General features: G+C 33.7%; 2 protein-coding genes and 1 long non-coding RNA gene across 3 annotated transcripts; 2 read left to right on the top strand and 1 right to left on the bottom strand.

Annotated features, from left to right (window-relative positions):
* Nucleotides 1-6171: 6171 nt before the first annotated feature.
* Nucleotides 6172-7527, top strand: LOC138137543 (chymotrypsin-1-like). Its single transcript, XM_069057005.1, has 3 exons — nucleotides 6172-6652; nucleotides 6725-6896; nucleotides 6947-7527. The coding sequence occupies exons 1-3, from the start codon at nucleotides 6598-6600 to the stop codon at nucleotides 7464-7466; spliced, it is 747 nt and encodes a 248-aa protein (XP_068913106.1). The 5' UTR covers nucleotides 6172-6597; the 3' UTR covers nucleotides 7467-7527.
* A 732-nt stretch (nucleotides 7528-8259) lies between these two features.
* Nucleotides 8260-11107, bottom strand: LOC138137022 (eukaryotic translation initiation factor 6-like). The gene is made up of 3 exons (XM_069056325.1): nucleotides 10829-11107; nucleotides 10601-10777; nucleotides 8260-10540 (listed from the first exon to the last, which is right to left on the bottom strand). Exons 1-3 carry the CDS (start codon nucleotides 11105-11107, stop codon nucleotides 10388-10390), a joined length of 609 nt encoding a protein of 202 aa, XP_068912426.1. The 3' UTR covers nucleotides 8260-10387.
* Nucleotides 11108-11311: 204 nt separating this feature from the next.
* LOC138137546 (uncharacterized) lies at nucleotides 11312-14818 on the top strand. Its single transcript, XR_011161784.1, has 2 exons — nucleotides 11312-12018; nucleotides 12095-14818. It is a non-coding gene; the product is annotated as an uncharacterized lncRNA (long non-coding RNA).
* Nucleotides 14819-22258: the final 7440 nt, after the last annotated feature.

Raw genomic sequence — 22258 nt, 5'->3', positions numbered from 1 at the left:
GTAAAGTTTGTCTAAAGATAAGTGAATTTTACGGTTTTAACAACTAAAGTACTTTATGAGGGATGTTGTAAAAGTGGGAATAACCAAATCTGCAGCTTTTCGTTTAACAAAGACAGGCACGCGGTGCAAAATTTACGACAGGGTAGCTAAATATTCTGTTGTGATGGATTTGTCGTGAACAACCCTAAAATCCCTCATAAAATAAAGTAACGCTTAACCACCATAAACGACCCAAAATATTAACTAGTGTTTAAAAAGTCGTTTCAAAATATCGATAGACGGACTTTAATAGAACATGTTTTTGATGTTTATTGTAAATTTTGTTATTGTAACGAAATTCCCTTTAGTACTTTGTGTCTTGAAAACAGTAAAGATGATTTGTAACAGTATTGTACATTTAATAAATAAATATAATTTCGTCGGTACGCATTTGTTTTGAGGCCGGCTCTGGAATTTACAACAGAGAATTGCTTGAAGCATGATTTATGGTTGGGCTGACCGCCTACTGCAATTGCGACAAAAGGAACGTTTATGTCTGGTCAAATACTTTTAAAGGGCCATATAATCGGGCGCACTCGAATTCCCGTCTGACTTATTTCTTGTCATAAAGTAATGCAAGAATTCCCGTCAGGTAATTATCAACTGATATAATCCATAACTCGAGTTCCCGTCAAGGGTAAAAGAGCGCTTCAATCTCTTACTTACCTACCCCTCTAGCCTTTGCCAGGTGCCATTGTTGTTTACCATTACGTGGACCAAAAAAAATGTTTAAAATTTTAAAAAGTTACAAATACCGTGTGATCAACAATTATATACTTAGATAAGGGGCGGCTGTGACTTTGACAGTGTCAGATTTTTTGTATTTTTGCTAAGTCAGCTAATAAACGTCAAACAACTGTCACTATTAACCGAATTTTAACGCAAAAATGGTTTTTACTTCAGAACATAGATGATTCATCATTGAATCTTACTTTCGTAACAGTGCTTTCAATAACCAAGATTTTTTTCTGACGGGAATTCGAGTTTAGAATTTGGGGTGCATTTTTACCTTGACGGGAATTCGTGTGCAGGATGAAAGGGCCTATGTTCAAGCCCAGGTATAAAATATAATGCTGACGGGAACTCGTGTGCACCGATTTTAACTTTTCAAAAGTTTAAATGTCAGAGTTGATTAATTACAACCCTGATATAATACAGCGAAAAATAGGTGTAAGTATGCGAATGTTTTGAAATCAAGTGTACTTCGACAAATTAATAAAAAAATGCAAGAATGTTCAAAAAGTTGAAGTATCTAATACCGGGTGTATTATGAAAAACTTTTGGTGCTATAACTTACTTATTTTTTATCCGATTTTAATAAATGGTACGTCAAACAAAATAGTTTTAGAAACACTATAGCCCGACATGCTATAATTTTTTTTTTTGACATTATATTTTTTGACAGACCGCAGCTAACTTTGTTTTTTTAAGTTGCACTGTATATTTTTTTATCTTTATTCTGATAGATGTTTATCTTCTGAATACACAAACATTAAAATAAAAAATCAAAAATTTGTTATTAATAAAAAAAATTGAATTTCCAAAAATCAAGTAACCATAACTTTACTATAACAAATGTTCGAAATTACCTTCATTTTCTCTAAGGCACATTCGACACCTTCCACTGACGCCCATTACGGCATTTAATAAAAATTCTGGTGGTATTTGTTCACATACTGCTCCGATTCTTCTTACTAAATCATCTCTGTTATCGGGCGGAGTCAAATAGACACTGTCTTAAATGTCCATAGCTCTCCTAGTCACTTTGCAAAATTAGAATGCACTTTTATTACTGTTTAATGTGACATGTGACTGCTTGATTAAAAAAATACATTATTTTTTAATTTCTTCTTTTTGTTTCTATGCATGAGCATGGTTGTTTATATTTTCATATTCAAAATAAAAATCTTTATAAAATTGAGCAAAAAAAGTTACTAGTGCAATTTGAAAAAAAAAGTTTATTATCATCTGTCAAAAACAGAACTCAAGAACAAATATTAGATCAATTCAAATTGTAGCCCATTTAAAACGATTTTGTTTGACACATCATTTATTAAAATCGTATGAAAAATAAAGAAGTTACTGTACCAAAGATTTTTCATAATACACCCGGTATATTGTAACCTACCTGAGCGGATGGTCCACTGCGCCGGCATCACTCGGAGAGCAATTTGTGTATTTGGGGGGGGGGGGGGGGTTCCTTGGCGAAAAATATAGGGCGCCACGGATTTGGTTGCAAAAAAAATTGAAAATTTAACTCTGGGTCCAAATCCGAAAACCCCAGAGGAAAAATTTGGGTAAATCAATGACACAAGGGGTAGAAATGAACGTATATTGAAGTAAAATTGCAAAAATGAACACAGGAAGGGTATTTGGTATGATAATTAATTAAATGAAATTAAATGTGAGTGTTTCTAGTAAGCCGCTACCATTTTGAAATTAAAAATCAATTGTTATTCGGTTTTTTACCCGGAGATTGCTCCTATATAAGAGCGCCTGGCCACGTGTCGTACAGGGCGTAAAATGTGTTCAAAATACTGAGTAGTTCGAGCGAACAATCACGCGTCAAGTAGCTAGCCCTTCACAAGGTTATTCACAAGCTTATTTAAGAACAACTCAACGAACTTGCGCATTTTTTTGGTAGATTGATTTGGCGCAATTTTACGGAACAAATCGTCCGTTCCTGGTGACAATTGACTACTAGGAATCAAAAAAATCTGACCGGAGCTGCTGCGGTGCTGATCGCTACCGGAAGATGGGCTCCGGGAACTCCGGTGAGGGTCAGCTTCGACGGTGAGGACTGCGCCTGCGTGGAAAATTGGAGATAACTCAATCTCAAGGATCCGGCGATAATTCCTGTAGGATCACGAACTAGCCTCCTGGGAGTCCGGGATACGAAGGCGGTATTTGACGGTAGAGAGAAGATAAAGAGCGAGAGTAAAAAAAAGGCCTGAGGAAGGAATAGAAAATTACCTAGATGAAGAAAAAAAGGGGTAATTGTTCACTTTAACTACTTCTGGAATTTTCGCATTTTTTCTGGCTAGACAGCCTCAGGGCGTCCTCCTAGATCGTGTCCCACCATTCAAACCTTGTGCAAATGCCTTTTTTTCTCTCTTGTTGTGTTTCAAGGTCGCGCACAAGGTTTGACTGGTGGGAAACGATGTAGGAAGACGTCCTGAGGCTGTCTAGCCAGAAAAAACGCGAAAATTCCAGAAGTAGTTAAAGTGAACAATTACCAAAAAAGGTCCTCCTTTGACTTTGGAATTTTTTTTTAAATGGGGCGCTTTAACCCGTTACAATATAAAGTCAAAAAAAACTTAAGTTACCGTGTTAATTCCCTTTTGACTATCAAGATTCTTCAATAAATTTCGACGTCTCAAAAAATAGCACAAATATTTTCAAATTTGAAGGCACCAGTAATTCCTACTTCCCTTACAATAACCCAGGCAAAAATGAATAGGGAATTCCACAATCTTTTTGGAAAGCAAAATAATTGCCCCAGTCCTCCCACGTGTTCTGAAACACTAGATAAATTTAAAACGTTACAGGTACTTGAAACATTACATTTAATGTATACATATGTATATTTTTCTAACAGATTTCATTACAAATTTTAAAATGTAGTTATAAAAATTCAAAAAAGGAAAAATTCCCTATTCATTTTTGCCTAGTTTATTATTCATACTTGAAGTTTCCAGAATATTACAGTGTGGAACAAAATGATTTTCATCTAGTTTGCTTTGGAATTTTTGCACATGTAAATACACTTACCGGCACAAAAAGCGACTCATTATGACTTCTTTAATAAACAATCTTGAAATTATATTTGTGCTTATTTTTTTTAATAATAGTTAAATTGGGATATTTTCAATGATCGGGAGTGCTATGGTCACCATGGCAACCAAATTGTTTTGTTTAAATAAATTATTGAAAAGTTTGCGCTACTTCCATGTTGTGTTTTTGTCGGTTGTTTGACGTGTTAAAATTTTTAATTTGACAATACGAGATACTAATTCAAAATACTGTTCAAATTTTGACAATTTTTTATAAAAAAAGAAAAATGTTTATTTGCTGTGTTTAATGTTTTGTTTGTCGGATATTCTTTGGCAAAGAATAACTTAAATAGGACCTACCAATACAACATGATACCAAAAAAAAATTCTAAGACATTGAATTACTTAAAATTCAAAGTGAGTCGCGAGGTGAGTCGTTTTTTGTGCCGGTCAGTGTATCCCCTCGTTTCCAATCACTTATAATTATAAATTATAATTACGAATTATAATTAACAATGTTTGGTCCATAGTTGTGAATGACGGTGTGCACAATAAAATTATAATTAAAAAATTATACTTAACAAATTGTGTTTCATTTGTGTTTCACTTATAATTATCAAATTCTTGCAAACTCCAAGGTTTTTACGTATAATTAGATAATTTGACCAATCAGATTAGCTGTCTTAAAAAATTCAAATTTGTCAGGTAGGTTTTTTGTCAAATGGACGCATTCGATGAAAAATTGGCGGCAAGTGGTTTCAATATCCACTAGGCTTACCTTCGTGACACCTACTATAACCATTTACTGGGTATATCTAATTGCACCAGACTAAAACTAAAAACGTCAAAACTAGTGACAGTTGTTCTGCAATTTTTACTAGTTTTTCATTGGTCTGCAATTGTTATTAATTATTATGATTGTGAACAGCAAAAAATTAAAACATTTGTGTAAAGTATAATTTATAATTATAATTTCTTAAGTGATTGGAAACAAGCGGTATTCCTGCACCGCTCTACTTTTTTTTTGAAGTGCCGAACTATTAGTTCTGTCAATAAATGTCATCAATCGAATTGACAATTGTTACAATTTACAAAATTGAATTAACAAACGTTGGTGGCCACTTTCACTAGCTGTAACTTGCTTTTGTTAGCTCCTTTTTAATTTCAATCTCAACTTTGCATTCATACCATCCCTTCGCAATAAATCACATTTGGAATTTGGATATATGTAATGTATTTTGTGGTTAGGCTTTCTTTTTTTTTGTAGAGCGGCTTTTCGTATTTTTACAATGGTAATGCAAAGGTAACTAGATGAAAATCATTTTATTCCACACTGTAGTAAAGTCTACAGCACAATTGTTGTGGCACCATTTTCCACTCGTTTTCTTAAAACTTCAATTGTGTCAATTGGGATCGAATATACCAAGTCCTTCATGTACCCTCACAAGAAGTAGCACGGTGCACGGAAATGCTCTAGACTCGAGGAGCACTCCCGACGCTTCACCATACACCAACACGATATCTATGTATGTACTAAAATGAAAATTATATTTCGAAAAAATGATACTTAAAAATTTTGTTGTTCTTGACGAGAACTGTCACTGGTTAAAATTAAAGTACTTATTTCTGAGACACGTTGTATAAACTAAAATGATAATGACATGAGTACCGATAAATAATCCTAATGTAAATTATTTCGTTTGTTGAATAAAACATTTTTGTTTATACCTCAACACAATTAAATTTACGAGATTATCTTTATCCACTAATAGAATAAAGATACATAGAAAGCCTGTTTATTGTTTATCTGTTTTGCATGCTCGAAATAACTGTATCAATATTGCGTAATATTGAATAAGTACGTTAATTGATTAATTCTTAAAATATGCGCTAGACGTACAGTCACGGCCACGGAATTTCGTCAGTCGTTGTCATTCAACTGACATTAGCTGTAAAACAGGTTTTATACAGGTGTCCCAGAATGCACCAGCATAATTTTAACCACGAGCTACCGGCTTCATGTAGAACACGAAAAAAATATTTAAAAAATTCTCTGTCAAAAAAATAAAATGACATTTAATTTTTGAGGTACAATTTTTTTTTAATTGCTTTTTGTCTTCTACGTTGTCCCACAACCTCGTAGGTAAAATTTCGGCACATTTTAAAAATACACCCTTGTATATCATATTTTTTAAAATGTACACCAATGCGGTTTCCTTGTTTTAAAGCATATTTCGTAAAGGTTACGTAACAAAATTTTGGGTGGAAAATTTACGAGAAATATTTCTTTAAGCAAAATGTTTGCGACAAAAAACGTCAAAATTTAATCAGGTTATTTTCATGCACGCGAGGTATTCGGAATGATTATTTCCTGAATTATTATGAACAAATAGATTTTATAAAGAAGCGATTAAATTTTGACAGATATTTACCCGATTAAATTTTGACGTTTCAAATTTAACCGATATAAAAGCCAGAAAAACCATAGCAACTACGGCTTTTTATATGTATGAAGGAAATAATCGTTATTAAAATTCTCTTACAACAAGAGTCAAATTAAACGAATAATTGGATTTATTTTACTCCGAATTAAATATTGGTATCATTCTTTTTGCTAAATTACTGATAAATAAATTTAAATAACAATACTGAATTCTAAGTAGTTTCGCACTGCGAAGGTTTTTAGAGCATCAAATGATAAATATGCGAAAAAGATTACCGCTACTACATAAACAAATTTCGCTTTACAAAGGTAACAGTAACAGGTTGTCGAAGGCAAAAGACAATGAATTTTATATTTCTGATTCCTTTGACCCTAATTATAATGAGTTCATCCTGTGGTAAGTGCTTACAGAGACATTTAAAAAAAAATGTATTTAGGAAATAATTGTGTCGATTACTTCTTCTTTTAGCACTACCATCAGTGCAAGTAGACGACGAAACCAAAATCGTTGGCGGCTTCGAGGGTAACAAAGAAGACTACCCTTATGTCGTCTCTCTTAGGAGCAGCAAGAACGACCACTTCTGCGGCGGGACCCTTATCGACGACCAACACGTAGTGACCGCTGCACACTGTATAATCGGGTATTGTAAGAAGCACATCATTAAAAAAAATCTGCAACCCCCAATTTTAGAGACGTGGCTAAATTTGTTGTGGTGGGCAGTGATTCACTAGACGGGGGAGGAATCCGTTACGAGATAGTTTCCAAACAGACGCATCCCGACTACGATCCACAGGCCATGAGAAATGATATAGCAGTATTAAAAATTGTTGGAAATGAGGCCTATAAAGCATCGTTTCCAAAGAGAATGCAGGTGGAATTATCAAGTTACGAGGATCCGTGTTACGTAATGGGATGGGGTTTAACTGAAGCTGGAGGAAAGCTGTCGAATAAATTCAAAGTGGCCACTGTGCAACCTGTACGTCCCGAAGATTGTAAAAAGAAGTGGGAACAATTGTACAACCCAGGGTTAATTTGCATGAGTAGCGAGGGTAATGCAGCGTGCCATGGGGATTCGGGAGGGCCTTTGATTTGCGAAAATCAGTTTTCGGGGGTCGTGTCTTTTGGGCAACCATGCGCAACAGGAAAACCGGATGTGTACACGGCAGTTAACAGCTACAACGAATGGATTGATTCAGCAATTAAGAAATAATGTCGCAATTGTAATATCCCGTTTCTGCTCTTCCTAGAATAAACATTTCTCTTTGCTTTTGCATAGTCGATATTAGTTAACCGGGCAGGGTAAGCAGTGCCTATCCAAAATATTCAAAGCGAAAATTAAGAAATTACGTCTAATAGATTTATGGGGAAAAATGTTAAATTTAATCTTAATCCAAGTTCTATGCAGGAAACCATAAATACTTTGTTTTTTAAAATCATTACCTATTAATTCATCGCTGCGCTGCAGTTTAGCTGGACACTTGAATGAAAGCAGGCTAGCCCACGAGTAGCTTGGATTGTGGTAAAGTACGACCAGAAATATAGTGCGAATATGGCTTTGACTCCTTGAGTACTTTATAACAGCCCTACCGCAAACCCCAATGAAAGTAATCACGATCAGATGTTGAGAATGGTTACTGCAGATGAAGTTCTTTGTAAGGAGTCTAGCAGGTAAACCATTTTTTCTACGACCGTTAGTGTAAATAGCGAAAATCACACCAACAACAAACCCTCTAGTAAACGCTTCCTTACGTACAGTCGATGGACAAATAAAACTGACTGTCCTGGTTTATTTGTTTGGAATCAATGGAATCGAAATCCCAGAATAACATATCATGGAGATTCTACATAGTTTGGTTACTATTTTTTTCTAACACTAATATCTTATACTGTTTCCATGGTGCATTTGAGCTCACACCTTATGTTTCCCATAAAATACGCTTTTCTCTATAAGACACGTCGTCAATAGCAACGTATCTTATAGAGTCATAAAATACACTCACACATATTATTCAAGTAACATTTTATTCATCATTTTTACAGTAATTATCACAAAAGTGAAAAGTACAATTATGGAATTGGAACTGCCGCATTAGCTTCGTGCTCTTGTTCCTAACATCTTCTTCTTTAACTTCTGCTGTTTCATCCAATGCACGTGCCCGGCCATCGAAAACTGGTAATCTTTACATTTTCTTCAAATGATTCTTGACGTAGTGTGAATTAACTTTTAATGGAGTTCTACACATTTACCCCATATCAAGAAAAGCCAAAATGACATCTTCCGTTACCTCCGTGATGCTTTTTTTATTGTTCCGGCCTTGAAACGAAACATACACCTTTTCGTATGCACTTTTAGACTTCATTGGTAACAAATTGTCCCTTTTTTCTTATTTCTTCTGGAACGTTTTGGCACATTTCAACGATGAAAATTGTTTTTTTCCAAATTTGTTGATATTATTACCATAGTACCCACGGCAACCTCCGCATTTTATGTATTGTGACGCGCCTCGAATAATTTCTGAATTTATTAAAATTTCTAATAAGATGTTAGTGTTAGAAAAAATCTTGAAGACAACGCGTGTTTTATAGTTTAAAAATCGTCTATAAAACCCTTGTTGTCTTAATAGCTATAATCGTAGGTACTGTTACGATTTAAATCTCCGCGCGATTGTAAATCTTCGCGATTTTTCTAGAATGTTCTAGAATCCATCGCGACGGAAACGTACTCGGACTTCCGCCGAAAAATCTGCGCACAGAGGGGGTGGAAGCTATAAATCGGGGGAACCAGAGACAGAGCGGGGGATTTTTCACGACCTTTTGCCGGGAGTGTTGTCAGTGCCTGGGGAGAGTCAAGGGGACAGTGATCGAGTGAATTTGCAGGGCCGACGAGACGACGTAGTGGAGTTCACGAGGGCCGTTGGAGACGATTCGTCTAAGTACCACCGCCCACATCGCCAAGCGGATCACGGACTTCACTACGGAAGGTTCCAGACCGAACGCTTTTGCGGATCAGGATCTCGTCGAGTTCTGTCAGTCCAGGTCGTCCCCGGACTCACCGGAAGGTGCCGGATCTACCCACCAGCAAGTCCGGAGCAGTGGTGACACCCCAATTTTTACAGGCCGTAGCTTCTCAAAGTTTTCGGTTGTATTTTGTCACTCCGTCGAACTAATTGAGCGTTTGTATTTAACTATAGTCAAATTTCCATTGTCACTCATTATTTCGACGGGTGAAAAGTTCCATCAAATTCATTTATTTGTATATCGCGTTTAGGATTTATAATTTGTTCCACTGTTAAAGTTGCAGTTTTGTCATAAGGCGCGTCATTTCATTAATCGTACTAACTTAAGAAAAAAATTTCCTTATCAAGTCCGTCGGGTTTTTATATTCACGAACGATTATCAATCGGTGAGTGACCTCGCCAGGAATTGTGTATCGCGCTCACCGAACATTTTTTTTTGCGCGTGGTTCTTCACCGGTCCGTACCGGAGAAAAACATCTTAACTTCAATTTTTTTTTTTTGGAGCGAAGGAAGACTTGGAGGACCTCCCCGCTTATGCGGGCGGCGTAGCCGAATAGCGACGTTACGTAGGACCAGTCGGCCTTCCTCCTTCGCTAAAGAAAGGAATTTTTTTTACTGTTTCGCCGGTACTCGTTCGTTGAATATCTGGGACCCGGAGGACCCTCCGAGGAGTTAAGGTTATTGAAATTTGTACACGCCATTAGGCTAGTCAGGCTTCGTTGTTTTCTTTTTCATTTATATCATTATTTTCATTGTTTGACATCTGAATAAACGATTAGTTGGAAGATTGTGTATCATTTCCCGTACTCCGGGCTGTTCTCACCAATTTTTCAGCTTCGGTCGGCGTTTCTCGTGGTTCGCATTGTAAACCGAGTCGAAGCCACGACTTGTTCGTTATACCCCTGAACATTCCGGATTTGTAACCGGTAACAGGGTTGCCCAGTTTCTGGAGCGTAATTTATAACGTAACAGTACCTATATGAATGTTAATTTCTATCATGTAATGAGGGAAAACTATGCAATTCCCATGTACGACGCGCAACTTGTAAGTCTTTTTCTTTTTTAATCAAATCTGCCATTACAACTTCTTGATCTTGAGTTTGACAATCCACACCTAAAACGTCTTTAGTGTAGGAGGAGTTAATCCAAATGCAGTATCGATCGCAGTAAATTCGGAAGACGTGGTTTTCATTCCGGCATAAGCAATGTGATCACTCACAACTAGTCCCGATGCTACAATCTTGTTACCCCTGTTTACGGTGCCAGCCTAAAATTAATAGAAGCAATAAACTTCTGCCCTAAATTGTTCATTTTGGTTTATACTTACAACTAGAGGCACTTGCAATAATGAGGATAAATTTTCAAGTTCACTGTTATTTATATCTGCACACACCAATCCTCCTTGATTACTTAAAACACAATACGATCCTACCAACGCGTTATTAGCTATCATGTGGCGGAAAACTTCAACTTGCAGAGTATCCGCGATAATTTCTTCACTTTCCTGCAAAGACAACTTTAGAATACCACGTTTTGAGAATGAGCTTCAACAGACCTTGTCTAGATCCGGGTGTATGATAGCAACATGATCATTACACGCGATCACATTTCCTAATGCACTCAATCTGTCTTCAATTGTTTCCACCTTAACTGAATCAGGAAGTTCATTTTGAATGTGTTGTAATTCTGTGTCATAAGTTGCTTCTGGTAAAAGAAGTCCGTTTTTATTACCAACACACATGCGACCTATTACTCTGCAGCCCTCGAGTGAAGTGTTTATCACGGGAATAAGTCGCTCCTGATAAGACTTCAAGGCCAATGTCAGATGTTTCATCAAGTTTTGCAATAATTAAACCTTACCTGCACACATGTTCGGAATGTTCTTCACCGCCAAGCAATGCGTAAGAATTTGTTACCTTCATGAACACACCAATATCATCACTGTTTGCAAATCGAATTCGGAGTGCCTTACTTGAGATTGCATGAGCTCTGCGCGTACGAAAATCTTGTTTAGATATGTAGTATGGTGTATGGCTATAAGATTTCCAATCTTTTAACCACCTGGCCAGCAAACACCATCTATCTTGTTCTAGTGGCCCCGTGTAATTTCTAGTTACAATTGTCTCACGAAACTACTATAAGAGCCCCTTCAGCACACATCACTTTTTAAGGTAAAACACCCCGATTTTCAAGGGTTAACAGAAAAGCACAAAAATGAATAACCCCTTCAGCACACAGCCACTTTTAAGGTAAAACACCCCGATTTCCAGGTAGTTAAAAAAAGTAAAAAATATCAAGCAAAATAACCCAATTTTCCAGGTAGATAAAAAAAGTAAAAAACATCAAGCAAAATAGCCCAATTTTCCAGGTAGATAAAAAAAGTAAAAAATATCAAGCAAAATGACCGGATTTTCAAGGGTAAATAGAAAAGCAGAAAATATTGCGAAAATGACCGGATTTTCAAGGGTAAATAGAAAAGCAGAAAATATTGCGAAAATCAGGCACACCTCACACCATGATTTTCAATGTAGTTAAAAAAGCTAAAAATATCAAGCAAAACACCCTGATTTTCCAGGTAGTTAAAAAAAGTAAAAAAACATCAAGCAAAATAACCCGATTTTCAAGGTAATCTAAAAAAAGCACAAAAACACCCCAATTTTCAAGGATAAATAGAAAACACCCCCGATTTTCAAGGGTAAACAAAAAAAGCAAAAAAAATCGTGAAAATACCCCCGATTTTCAAGGGTAAGCAGAAAAGCAGAAAAAATCGTGAAGATACCCCCGATTTTAAGGTATATTTTAAAATTAACATTTTTTTTAGAGATTTTGGCATGTTTTCTATTGGGCCACTTGAGCACAAAAATGAATACGGTTTCAGGCAAGAAAATTCACCGTTTAAAAAGAAACACTTAAAATTCCCGAAAATCCCTTTACTATTCATTTTTTTTATACATTTTGAATACCGGAGTCGGTTGAAGGGCCGCTCGAAGATCCACTTTCTTCTGAACTCGACTCATTTTCTCGTCTGAAAAAACAAAACAACCAATATAAAGTAAACAATTATCTACCGTTTTTTTAACTTACAAATTCAAGTGCCCTATGAATTCCAGTTTTTCTTCGTCTGTACTAAACATCAGATGGATAATTAGGGCCGGGTGTAATTCAATAGATACCTGGTTTGGAAATATTAAATTCAGTCTCTGCGGCGGGATTCTGTACCCCACCAGTGCACCTAATAACGGGAACGGTGTAATACTAATTGCACCATTTCCCGCTTCTATGTTAACCCTTACCGGGGCGCGATTAATAAATAGAGTGCAACTTCCAACAAACACCATCGTGCTTTTTCTTCTACTAATTTGCAACTCTCTAAATTCCTCAACGAGATGTGTTTTTATTCCATACGTTTTATCTTCCATTTTTTGTTATATAGGAAAAAAATTTAGCGATTTAGATAACAGTAACAGCCACAGAACACTATCAGGACTATCAGCTAAGACTATCAGCTGTTGTAGACTCAGACAACGGTGAACGGCCCAAGCTAAGCACAAGCGCATGCGTACAATTTGGCGGAAACAATAAAACAGGAACGATAAAATAGTTCCTCACTTCCTCAGCATTATTTTTTTGTGTTTAATGTGTTTCAAAACTAAAGAACTTAATTTATTATAAAATAATTAATATCCAAATGGTATTGTATCAAAGGTCTCTAGAATAACCCTCTTATCATAAACAAAACCAAATTCTTTTGTTTCTATTTTATTTAAAAGTTCTTTAGTTTTAGAATCCCTGGTAATTCGATTATATTGTGTACTGATTTTACTGTCTTTCTTCACAGCTCTTTTTAAGGTAAAACACCCCGATTTTCAAGGGTAAACTGAAAAAAAAATCGCTAAAACACGACCCTCGATTTTCAAGGATAAACTGAAAAGCGTTACCCCTGCCGGACACAACTACTTTCAACAAATTTTAAGAATTCATACATATGTTTATGTGCTACTTCTGGTCTGGGGCTAATTTTGAGAGTATAATATCATTAATTTTTAGATGTAGTTCAAGTTCTTCGTTTTCTGTTAGATCAATTTTAGTTTCTTTGCCGTTTACTTGACAACAAAGATAAGGTTTACCGTTCTCTTTTAAAATTAAAGTTATTTTGTTATCCATTTATATTGAAAATTATTTAAGTTTATTTAGTAAAATCATAATTTTATCTACAGGGTCTCTATAAATGATTGTCTGGTCAAGCCAGCCTTGGAAAAAAATTTTACTGTTCCGCTTTTTTGAAACCGATGCCAAATTCTAGTTCGTTTTCACGGTCACTTCTGACATTAGTGACTGACGTTTCGTTTGCGCTTGTCAGTCGAGTTTTGGTTCCTTATATTCGTTTTATCGCAGTTAATCACAGTTAATATACACCAAAAATCTGTATTTTTCAATAAAAATTGCAAGTACGTCCGCTTTTAGAGGTAAATACACTGGCAAAATTTGTGAGGTTATGCTTTAATGTTTTATGTTTTATTTTAGCTTTATTTTCTTTATAATGGTTTATTCTGTTGAACAGAACACGTTTATTGTTGTTTTTTACTTTCGAAATGGAAGGTTTAGTAATGGGGAATTATCTGTTTGTAAAAATGAATTCCATCAAAATATCTGAACAACATTGTGAACAGATTTTTAACAATCAGAACAATTAGCAAGAGTAAATCATTAGGACGACCACCAGTATCTGATGAAATACTCGAGGATTTGAAAGAAATGGTGGAAAAGACTCTACAGATATCCATAGCCTGTTTATCTCAACAATCTGGTGTATCACGATGCACTTGTCATAAAATCATTAAAAATAGGCTATAACTGCATCTTTATAAAATTAGTGTTGTACAAGAACTCCAACCTGCAGATTATCAAAGTTGTGTTTAATAATGTATTCAGTTTGAAAATCACCTCAATTTCATAATTTGGAGTGCTGAGAATCCACACCAATTTGTAGAGACTCCTTTACATGTTTTGAAAATTGGTGTATGGAACTGTGGATAGCAGTGTTGCTGTATCCTTAACTAAGAAATGCTGCAAAATATTTTTGAAAATAAATGAAGAATTGTCAAGTGTTTAGAAGTTAATGGGGGACATTCTCAATCTATTTTATAAAAAAATGCCTATTTGTTATCGTTATTTAGTGCTGTAAATTATGTTGTTGAATACATTTGATTTTATTGAAAAACCAGTAAGACTTATTTGTTATGAAAAACACTGTTATTTATATTGGGAGAAAAAATGGGAGTCAATACCATATTCGACAATTCAGTCTAGGTCGTATTTACCACTAGCATAAAACAAGAAATGTGAAAGCACTAAAGCAGACAAAAAGGCAGTATCAAGTATTGTATTGTGGTATACGGAGACAAGGTGTTCTCAATATTTATCTGTTTGGATTTGTTCTCATACCAATTCCTGTACAGTGTGTGGCGGTACGATGGGGGCAATAATTGTTCCCCTGTTGGTGTTGATATTAAATAATAAATACATTAATGTTAGCAAGAGTAAAGCACAGTTGAAACTTGTCTCTGGTTAAAAGCCAACAACCTAACCTGAAAATGTGACATTCATTATTTGCCGAACAAAGCGGCACATTCAAAATTTGACAAGTTTCCATGGCTGGCTGGACCCGACAATCATTTATAGAGACCCTGTATAATACTACATTTAATTCCAAAAATAGATAAATCAAATTTATACGATTTTGTCGTTTGCAAAAATTCATGATACTCGTAGTAATTATTGTCTTTAAAGAAATAAATTTTTCCATTAATATATCTAAAAGCTTTGTCAACATTAGAAGGAATACTAGAAAACAATTCAACTATCATTCCATGTTTCTTAGGTCTAAACAGGCATTCATCAAATTCTATAAACATTGGGCCGTATCACGACACCGTTATTAAAGTTGCCGATAACTAAAATCGTGATTAAACTAAACATAAAACGATATAGATTTATGCAATTATAACCTGCGAGAAAGAGATGAATTCGTTACCAAGGTAATTAGAGTCATGATTAAATTTAATAAGGGTGTCGTGATACGGCCCAATGTGTTGTCATAAAATATATAAGTTTGACCAGAATAAGTACTAAATATTGCATTAATTTTCTTTCCATTAGGAACGCCTAAACTTGTGATAGATCTTCCATTATAACCGTTTTTAACAACGAAACTAGGAAAATCAATAATATAATATAAGTTGTTTGTTGTTATCAAAATAGTTCCATCTGGTCTCTGATAAATATGTGATATTTCTTGAAAATTATCTGGTAAAAAAGTTAAATAATCTGTAATTAATTTTGGTTTATTATCATAGCTCATGTCTTTTAAATTAACAATCCAGACATATTTCTTGTAGAAAATATATAATTTATGATTTGCTATTAAAAATGTGTTAATAGTTTCACTTAAGCTGCATAAATCAGGTAATGAATCAGTCTTTCCAGGAGTCAAAGTAATATGTTTTTTAGTTGTGGTAGATGTAGTAGTTGTGGTAGTTGTAGTTGGTATTGATTCATATTTTGATCGTTCAGGTATTCCATATAAATATTGAATTGCCCAAATATCATCTTGCGTTAATTTATCACCATCTCCTTTATAATAAGCATACATAATTGCTTTATCATTGGCAGAATGTTCAATACCTAAAGTATGTCCAATCTCATGCAATAATACCATATAAAAATTTGTTTGTCCGTCAGGGGTATTACCTAGTTCTCCAAAATACCAGTTTTCTGATTTATCAAAATGAATTCCTCGACATTCATCATTATTTGGAAAGAATCCATGTGCTAAAATATTACCTTTCCCATCGAAACTGCTGGAACATACTCCTTTTTGACACCGGGAATTATGATTATGTTGAAACGGCGTATTAGCAAATGAAATAAGTATATCCGGTTTATTACTGTTAAACTCAAATTTTAATTTTGAAACCGATTCCCATTGATCAAATGCTTTTTGTGCTAATTCTTTCATTTCGTTTGTTGCCAACGAAAAATACCATTTAAGATTTGTTTTAGACCATTTGTTAGTGTGAACTCTATAAGCAGTTGGATTATCTCTAACACCACATCTAGGAGTATTAATCAAAGCAAGTGTTTCTTGATTTAAAGTTCCATCAGCAGGTAAATTATAGAATTCTTGAAACTTTATTAATGCCTCGCTGGTTTCAGCTATTAATGGTCCATTACTATCTAGTCGCAGACCTGAGTCTGCTTCAGCTGACGCTAAATATCCAAATTTTTCTAAATAATTATTAATATTAACATCGCCTTCGCTTATGGGCTGGCCGTGCCAGTCATCATCTGAACTTTTTACAGTAGTGAGAAATAAGAAAAGAATAATATATTTCATTTATTAGAGTAAATATCAAATTATGAAACACTTCATGAGTCGCAGACGAATTCGCTTCGCTCGTGAGGGCTTTGCCTGAATTTAATTTCCGTTTAAGTGGGCTTTTTCTAGGTATTTCTCTCTGGGAAAATAATTAAAATTACTGATAAATTCCTCTTCACGTAAATTTATTTCTTTTTCGTTTATTTTATCAGCCTTATATAAATGCAATAACTGTCGATAAAATTTATAAACCAACTTATATTCTTCAATTCTTTCTGATATTTTCAATCTCTTATCTAATATTTCTATTACCGCTGCACCAAGAGATAAACAAACTAATGGAGGTAGGGCTAACGAAGATAATCCCGATGCGCTAAATAATAATTTACTAATAGACAAGCCGATTCCAATTTTATAAAAATATATGTAACTTTTTCTGTATACATACAAGCGTTTTTGTAGATATGTCTCCATTTATAACATATAGATAATATATTTTTTAATTACGTTCAAATATTGAAATAGTAGTTTTCTCATTTAAACGACACGGTATCTGTTTGAAAGAATATAATATATCATAAAAATCTTTGCCTCTGTTGACATTAATTATCACATATATACAGTAATAACCACATAAAACAGAAGAATTCATTTGTAGCTGCGTGCTATTCCACGCAATATTTTTTCCGCTACTTAATAAATATTTTTTAATGTTTTCTGGTGGAGATATTCCAAAACTGTCAAAATATAAAATATTTCTTAAATATGGTTTGTTTATGTAACATACCCAGTGTGAGCCATAACAATTAGAGGGTTGAAAATTAATTATACCTGATTCATCTTTTCTAATTTTTTTTGGTAACATGTCAATTGCAAAAACACCTCGAAAATTTCGCGTAGCTTCATGAGGCAAACCCGAATTCGTCTTCGACTCATGAAGTGTTTCACACGAATTTTTCATAATATCAGATATTTCTATATTACTTAACCCCTTTTTCCTATCAATTTTATTCCTTGTCCATATGTCTTCGTCTTTTTTGTGTTTTTTTTATCCTTTTTTATACCATCTCCAAAGGCTTTTTGTGCTAATTTAGTACCAGCATAACCAGCAGCACCTAACCCCAATGCTTTGGCTACAGCTAACGCTGCAGGAATTAAAGCAGGTAAAAATCCACCTATCTGTGTTGGAGAAAATTTGATATTACAATATTTTTTCTTCTCTTTTTTACACTTTTTAATTTCATCAATCTGATTTTCTCTTAATTTAATAGTATTATTAGGTCTTTCTGTTAAATCGAATCTTATATTACAATCTATTCTTTTTTCTTTACAACTTTGGAGTTTCTTTATTTGATTGGGTGATAAATATACTTTATAATCATTCATTTATTTAATTAAAAACTCAGGTAAAGCCTCATCTACTTCATTTCCAAATAAATCTTTTCATCTATGATATTCATATTTGCAATTCTTTGAGATTCAACTACGGCATACATATAGTAATTAACATTTTGATAATCTTTTAATGTCCAATTAACTTCTAGTTCAGATGATTTTGTTTTACTAAATAAATTTTCATCATTTTCTTTTGTTACGTCAAAAGCAACAACTAAATAGAGGTTACAAAAATCTTTATAGCTAACGCACGTACCTTCATCCAAATCTTTTTTATAATTACAAGAGAGGAAAGCGGCATACAAGCGTTGTAAATCCTTATTATTCACCTGATATTCATAAGTAGGATGTTGGGTACCGTTGATTTTAATATTTATTCTTTCTAAATTCATATTATCAAAAATCATCATTGACTTGGTAAAATTATCGTTTCGTTCAGCTTTAGAAAAAACTATAAAAACTCTAGATATTTTATTTTGATTATTTACAACGCGCCAGTTTCCACTTCCAGAAGACCACAAATTACTACGGTAACAGTTAAGCGCATTCCATCCACAAAGAAAGTTAGCTTTTCTAACTAATAATGAAGATAACATTTTTTCAGTTTCTAATGAGGGTTTTACTATTGGGATCCACAAACTAATATCAGATATTTCATAATCATAATTTCCATCGACTTTAGCGTGTAATATATTTTTCACCCTATTTTTACGTAATTCAATGCGAATTTTTCCATTCAAAACTTTGTTATAGTCTCGTACAAATCGGAAAATTTTAGATAAAGGAATAAATTTTGTAATAGTTTGTTCATCTTTTGTTAACAACCATCTCTCTAAATATCCTTTATTGAATGCAGAATTATTTGTGATTTTTGAAATAATAGTTTTTATATCAACGTCTAAATCTTTAAATTTTTCCGATTTATTTTGCTCATTATATTTATATTGAGAAGTATCTGCTGAATCTGCAGTGTCTGGATACCAACACAATTGTGATGCTGAAGTATCCGAAACATCTCCAGAAAATTCAATCAGATTTGAAATTAACGTAGCAACACCCACATAATTTGTTTCTTCTATTAATACCTCTTCATAGAATAGCCTCACATAGTCAAAATCATTTATCCCATTATTTGATATAGTTGCATAATTATTTGGATTGTTTTTAATTTTAGATTTGACAAAAATATAAGCACCTGATAAATGTTTCCATCCACTTATGTTAGTTTCCAGCGTATACTGTTCAAGTTCTTTCACATTGATATTACTTTCTCTTATTTCATTGTAAGTATAACTTTTTGTTGATTCATCGATTACAGGCATTTCATCAATACGCCATAAATTGTCCACAACGCTTTCCATTTATTTAAATAAAAAGGCGAAGTCTTTTAAGAAACTTAAGCATTTGCCTTTGGCTCTTGGCTGATTTTATCAGCATTCAGCAGATTTTTAATAATCTCCTTTGATTTTTTAGTTAATCGATTCGCCCTGCCTGTCTTAGCCTTTTTCAATCCGTCGCCTCGTAAATGTTCATTCATCGATTTTTCTTTCATTTTGTTTAGAATTGGACTTATAATTTCTTCTTTATAAGTAGAAAACGGCGGTGATTTTACGTATGTAGACGCTATATTTTTAAGCCCTGAAGTCACACCTTGAATGATATCCTCTTTATTATTTTTCCAAAAAGGTTTTAATATATTACGATATAAAAAGCCTAATGCAGGTATAGCAAATTTTTTTATAGATTGAAAAATATTTCCACCTCTAATATCTCTATGATATTTAAGACCAAACCCATATTGTTTCGGAAATAATTGTTTTTTATGAACGACAAGTACCATTTATTCTACAAGAAAGACTGGCAGGACCAGCCCAGAGTCAACCAAAGGTTCACGAGGGAATCAAAAGATTCCGGAGTCAAAGACGAAGACTCAGCGAAGCTTCGTGAGCCAAAGGCGAACTTACTGAATATCTAGAACAAAATTTAAGCACTCTCCATTAAAATTTATCAACTGATTTAGCTGATTTGTAACGGAAATGCGAATATTAAATATATAATCCGTACGATTAATTGGTAAATATTTCGGATGCGTCGGTTCAATATTAATTAAAGATCTAGGCGAAATATTTGGGGTAAAAGCGTATATAACATCACTTTTGAGATTATTTTGATAACTAGATGAAACTAGGGAGCAGTGAATCAAGATTTGATCAATATCTTTAGTGATATTTCCAATTTTTGTTGCATAGTTTATTCCTGATTTATATATTTTTTTATCAAATCCTAAAAGTTCATATATCTTACCGTGGGAAAAGTCAATTTCGTAATCTTTGTCGCGTATAATTAGCATAAAACGATTAGTTGCATAATTTACATCAAAATAAAACGGTGGTGTTTCAAACGTTCCAAAATATTCTTGGATATAATTATTTAATTCATTTTCATCGTACAAACCGTTTGGTAATTTTAATATTTTCCACTCCGATTCATTTCTATCATCGTCCCTGTCTTTCTTGATTTCGTTATTTTTACCAGACTTGTATTCGCTTCGCTCATGAGGGCTTCGCCTAAATTTTATTTCGTTATTTTTATACTCTTCGGTAATGTTATCCCAACTATACCATAGACTTGCTGTTTTTAAAGCAATTTCACCTTTTAATCCAGATAAATTAATAGGATTTTCAGAATAACTTATTTCAAAATCATTTTCTTTAGATCTAATGTGTATTAGACTCATTTATCAGTTTAAAAAAGCCTGGCAAAGCCAGTCCAGAGGCGAAACCGAAGTGGACTAGTGCTCCGCATGCAGCGTAGAGAATATCTTTTTGTGATCTAATTTTTTTATGAGTTTTAGGTTTAACAATTTATCAAGTATTTCTACGCATTCATTATATACCTCAATTGAATCATTTCCTGCATTTTTTGACGCAATTAATAGATCAAGACGTTCTACCATTTCATTCGGATCTGAAAAAATACCGCTTCCTGTTTGCTTCTCATAGATAGGAATTTTTTGAATATCTTCTAAAACACTTTTATATTTTTTCAACTGTGAACACACATATTGTAAATTATCAATTTTTTCTTTATCTTGTGATTTCTTTGCGTTTGTAAGGTGCGCATTTAATGATTTCAGTTTAGTTGATATTTCGGGTATCGTTGTATCAATTTTTGCATTTCGACTTCTAATGTCTAACGATAATAAATGTGAAGGTTTTTCAAATTTAAATTGTTTTTCAATAATATCAAAATTTAAATCTTTATCCGGATCTAAGCTTATTGAGGCAGGCGATTTTGGAAAAGATAATAAATTCGGTGCGCTCATGAGGACTTTGTTGGAATTATCTGATTCGCTTACATCATCGCCTTCAGCATTCGCCTTTGGTTCTGGGCTGATTTCATCAGCATTCTTCGGAACATTTTTGTCTTCAAGTCTGGGCAGGTCTTGTTCCTCAATTGCTAAAACATTTTTTGGATTCGCTTCGCTCATAAGAATTTGTTGTGTAAATTCAGTAATATTATCAAGTTTGTCAGTTATGGGTTTCTGTAATTTTTTTATTTCTTCCTTCGTTAAATGTTCTTTAAATTGTTTTAAATGGATCCTATTTTTTATTATTTCACGATTTTTTAAAATGGCGTCAATTATTTCAGTTTTACTATCCGTGTTAGTCATTTATATACTGTGAAAAAAATATTCCTGGATAGGGATTTTAATAATATAAATGATTGACAAAACCAATCCAGAGTTAACCGAAGGTTCACGAGGGAATCGAAGGATTTCGGAGTCAAAGACGATGAACGACATATATTGTTTAAAATGTAAAGATAAAACAGAAAATATAGGTGGAGAAACAAAAGCAGGAAAACGAGGTTCTAAATATTATTTATCAAAATGTAAAATATGTGGATCAAAAAAATCAAAAATGATTAATGGCCCAACAAAAATGTTAATATCTGACAAACAAACGGATTATGGTTGGTATAAAAATATAATAACAGAATGGCTGACAAGTCTAAAATTTAATTATAAAATAAAAAAGACAGGAGAAGACTCAATGAATATTTATATAAAAAATTATGATGAAACTAAATTTAATTATGGAATTAAAGAAGCACTGGAAGATATACCAAATTACGATGGTGATGGTATACAAATAAATAATCCACGGCATATTAGAGATATATATTTTTTAAATCCTGATATGAGATTTA

This window comes from Tenebrio molitor, chromosome 8, assembly GCF_963966145.1.
Source record: "Tenebrio molitor chromosome 8, icTenMoli1.1, whole genome shotgun sequence".
Lineage (NCBI taxonomy): Eukaryota > Metazoa > Arthropoda > Insecta > Coleoptera > Tenebrionidae > Tenebrio > Tenebrio molitor.
The sequence above is the reverse complement of the archived record's forward strand: the minus strand, read 5'-3'. Positions and strand labels throughout refer to the sequence as shown.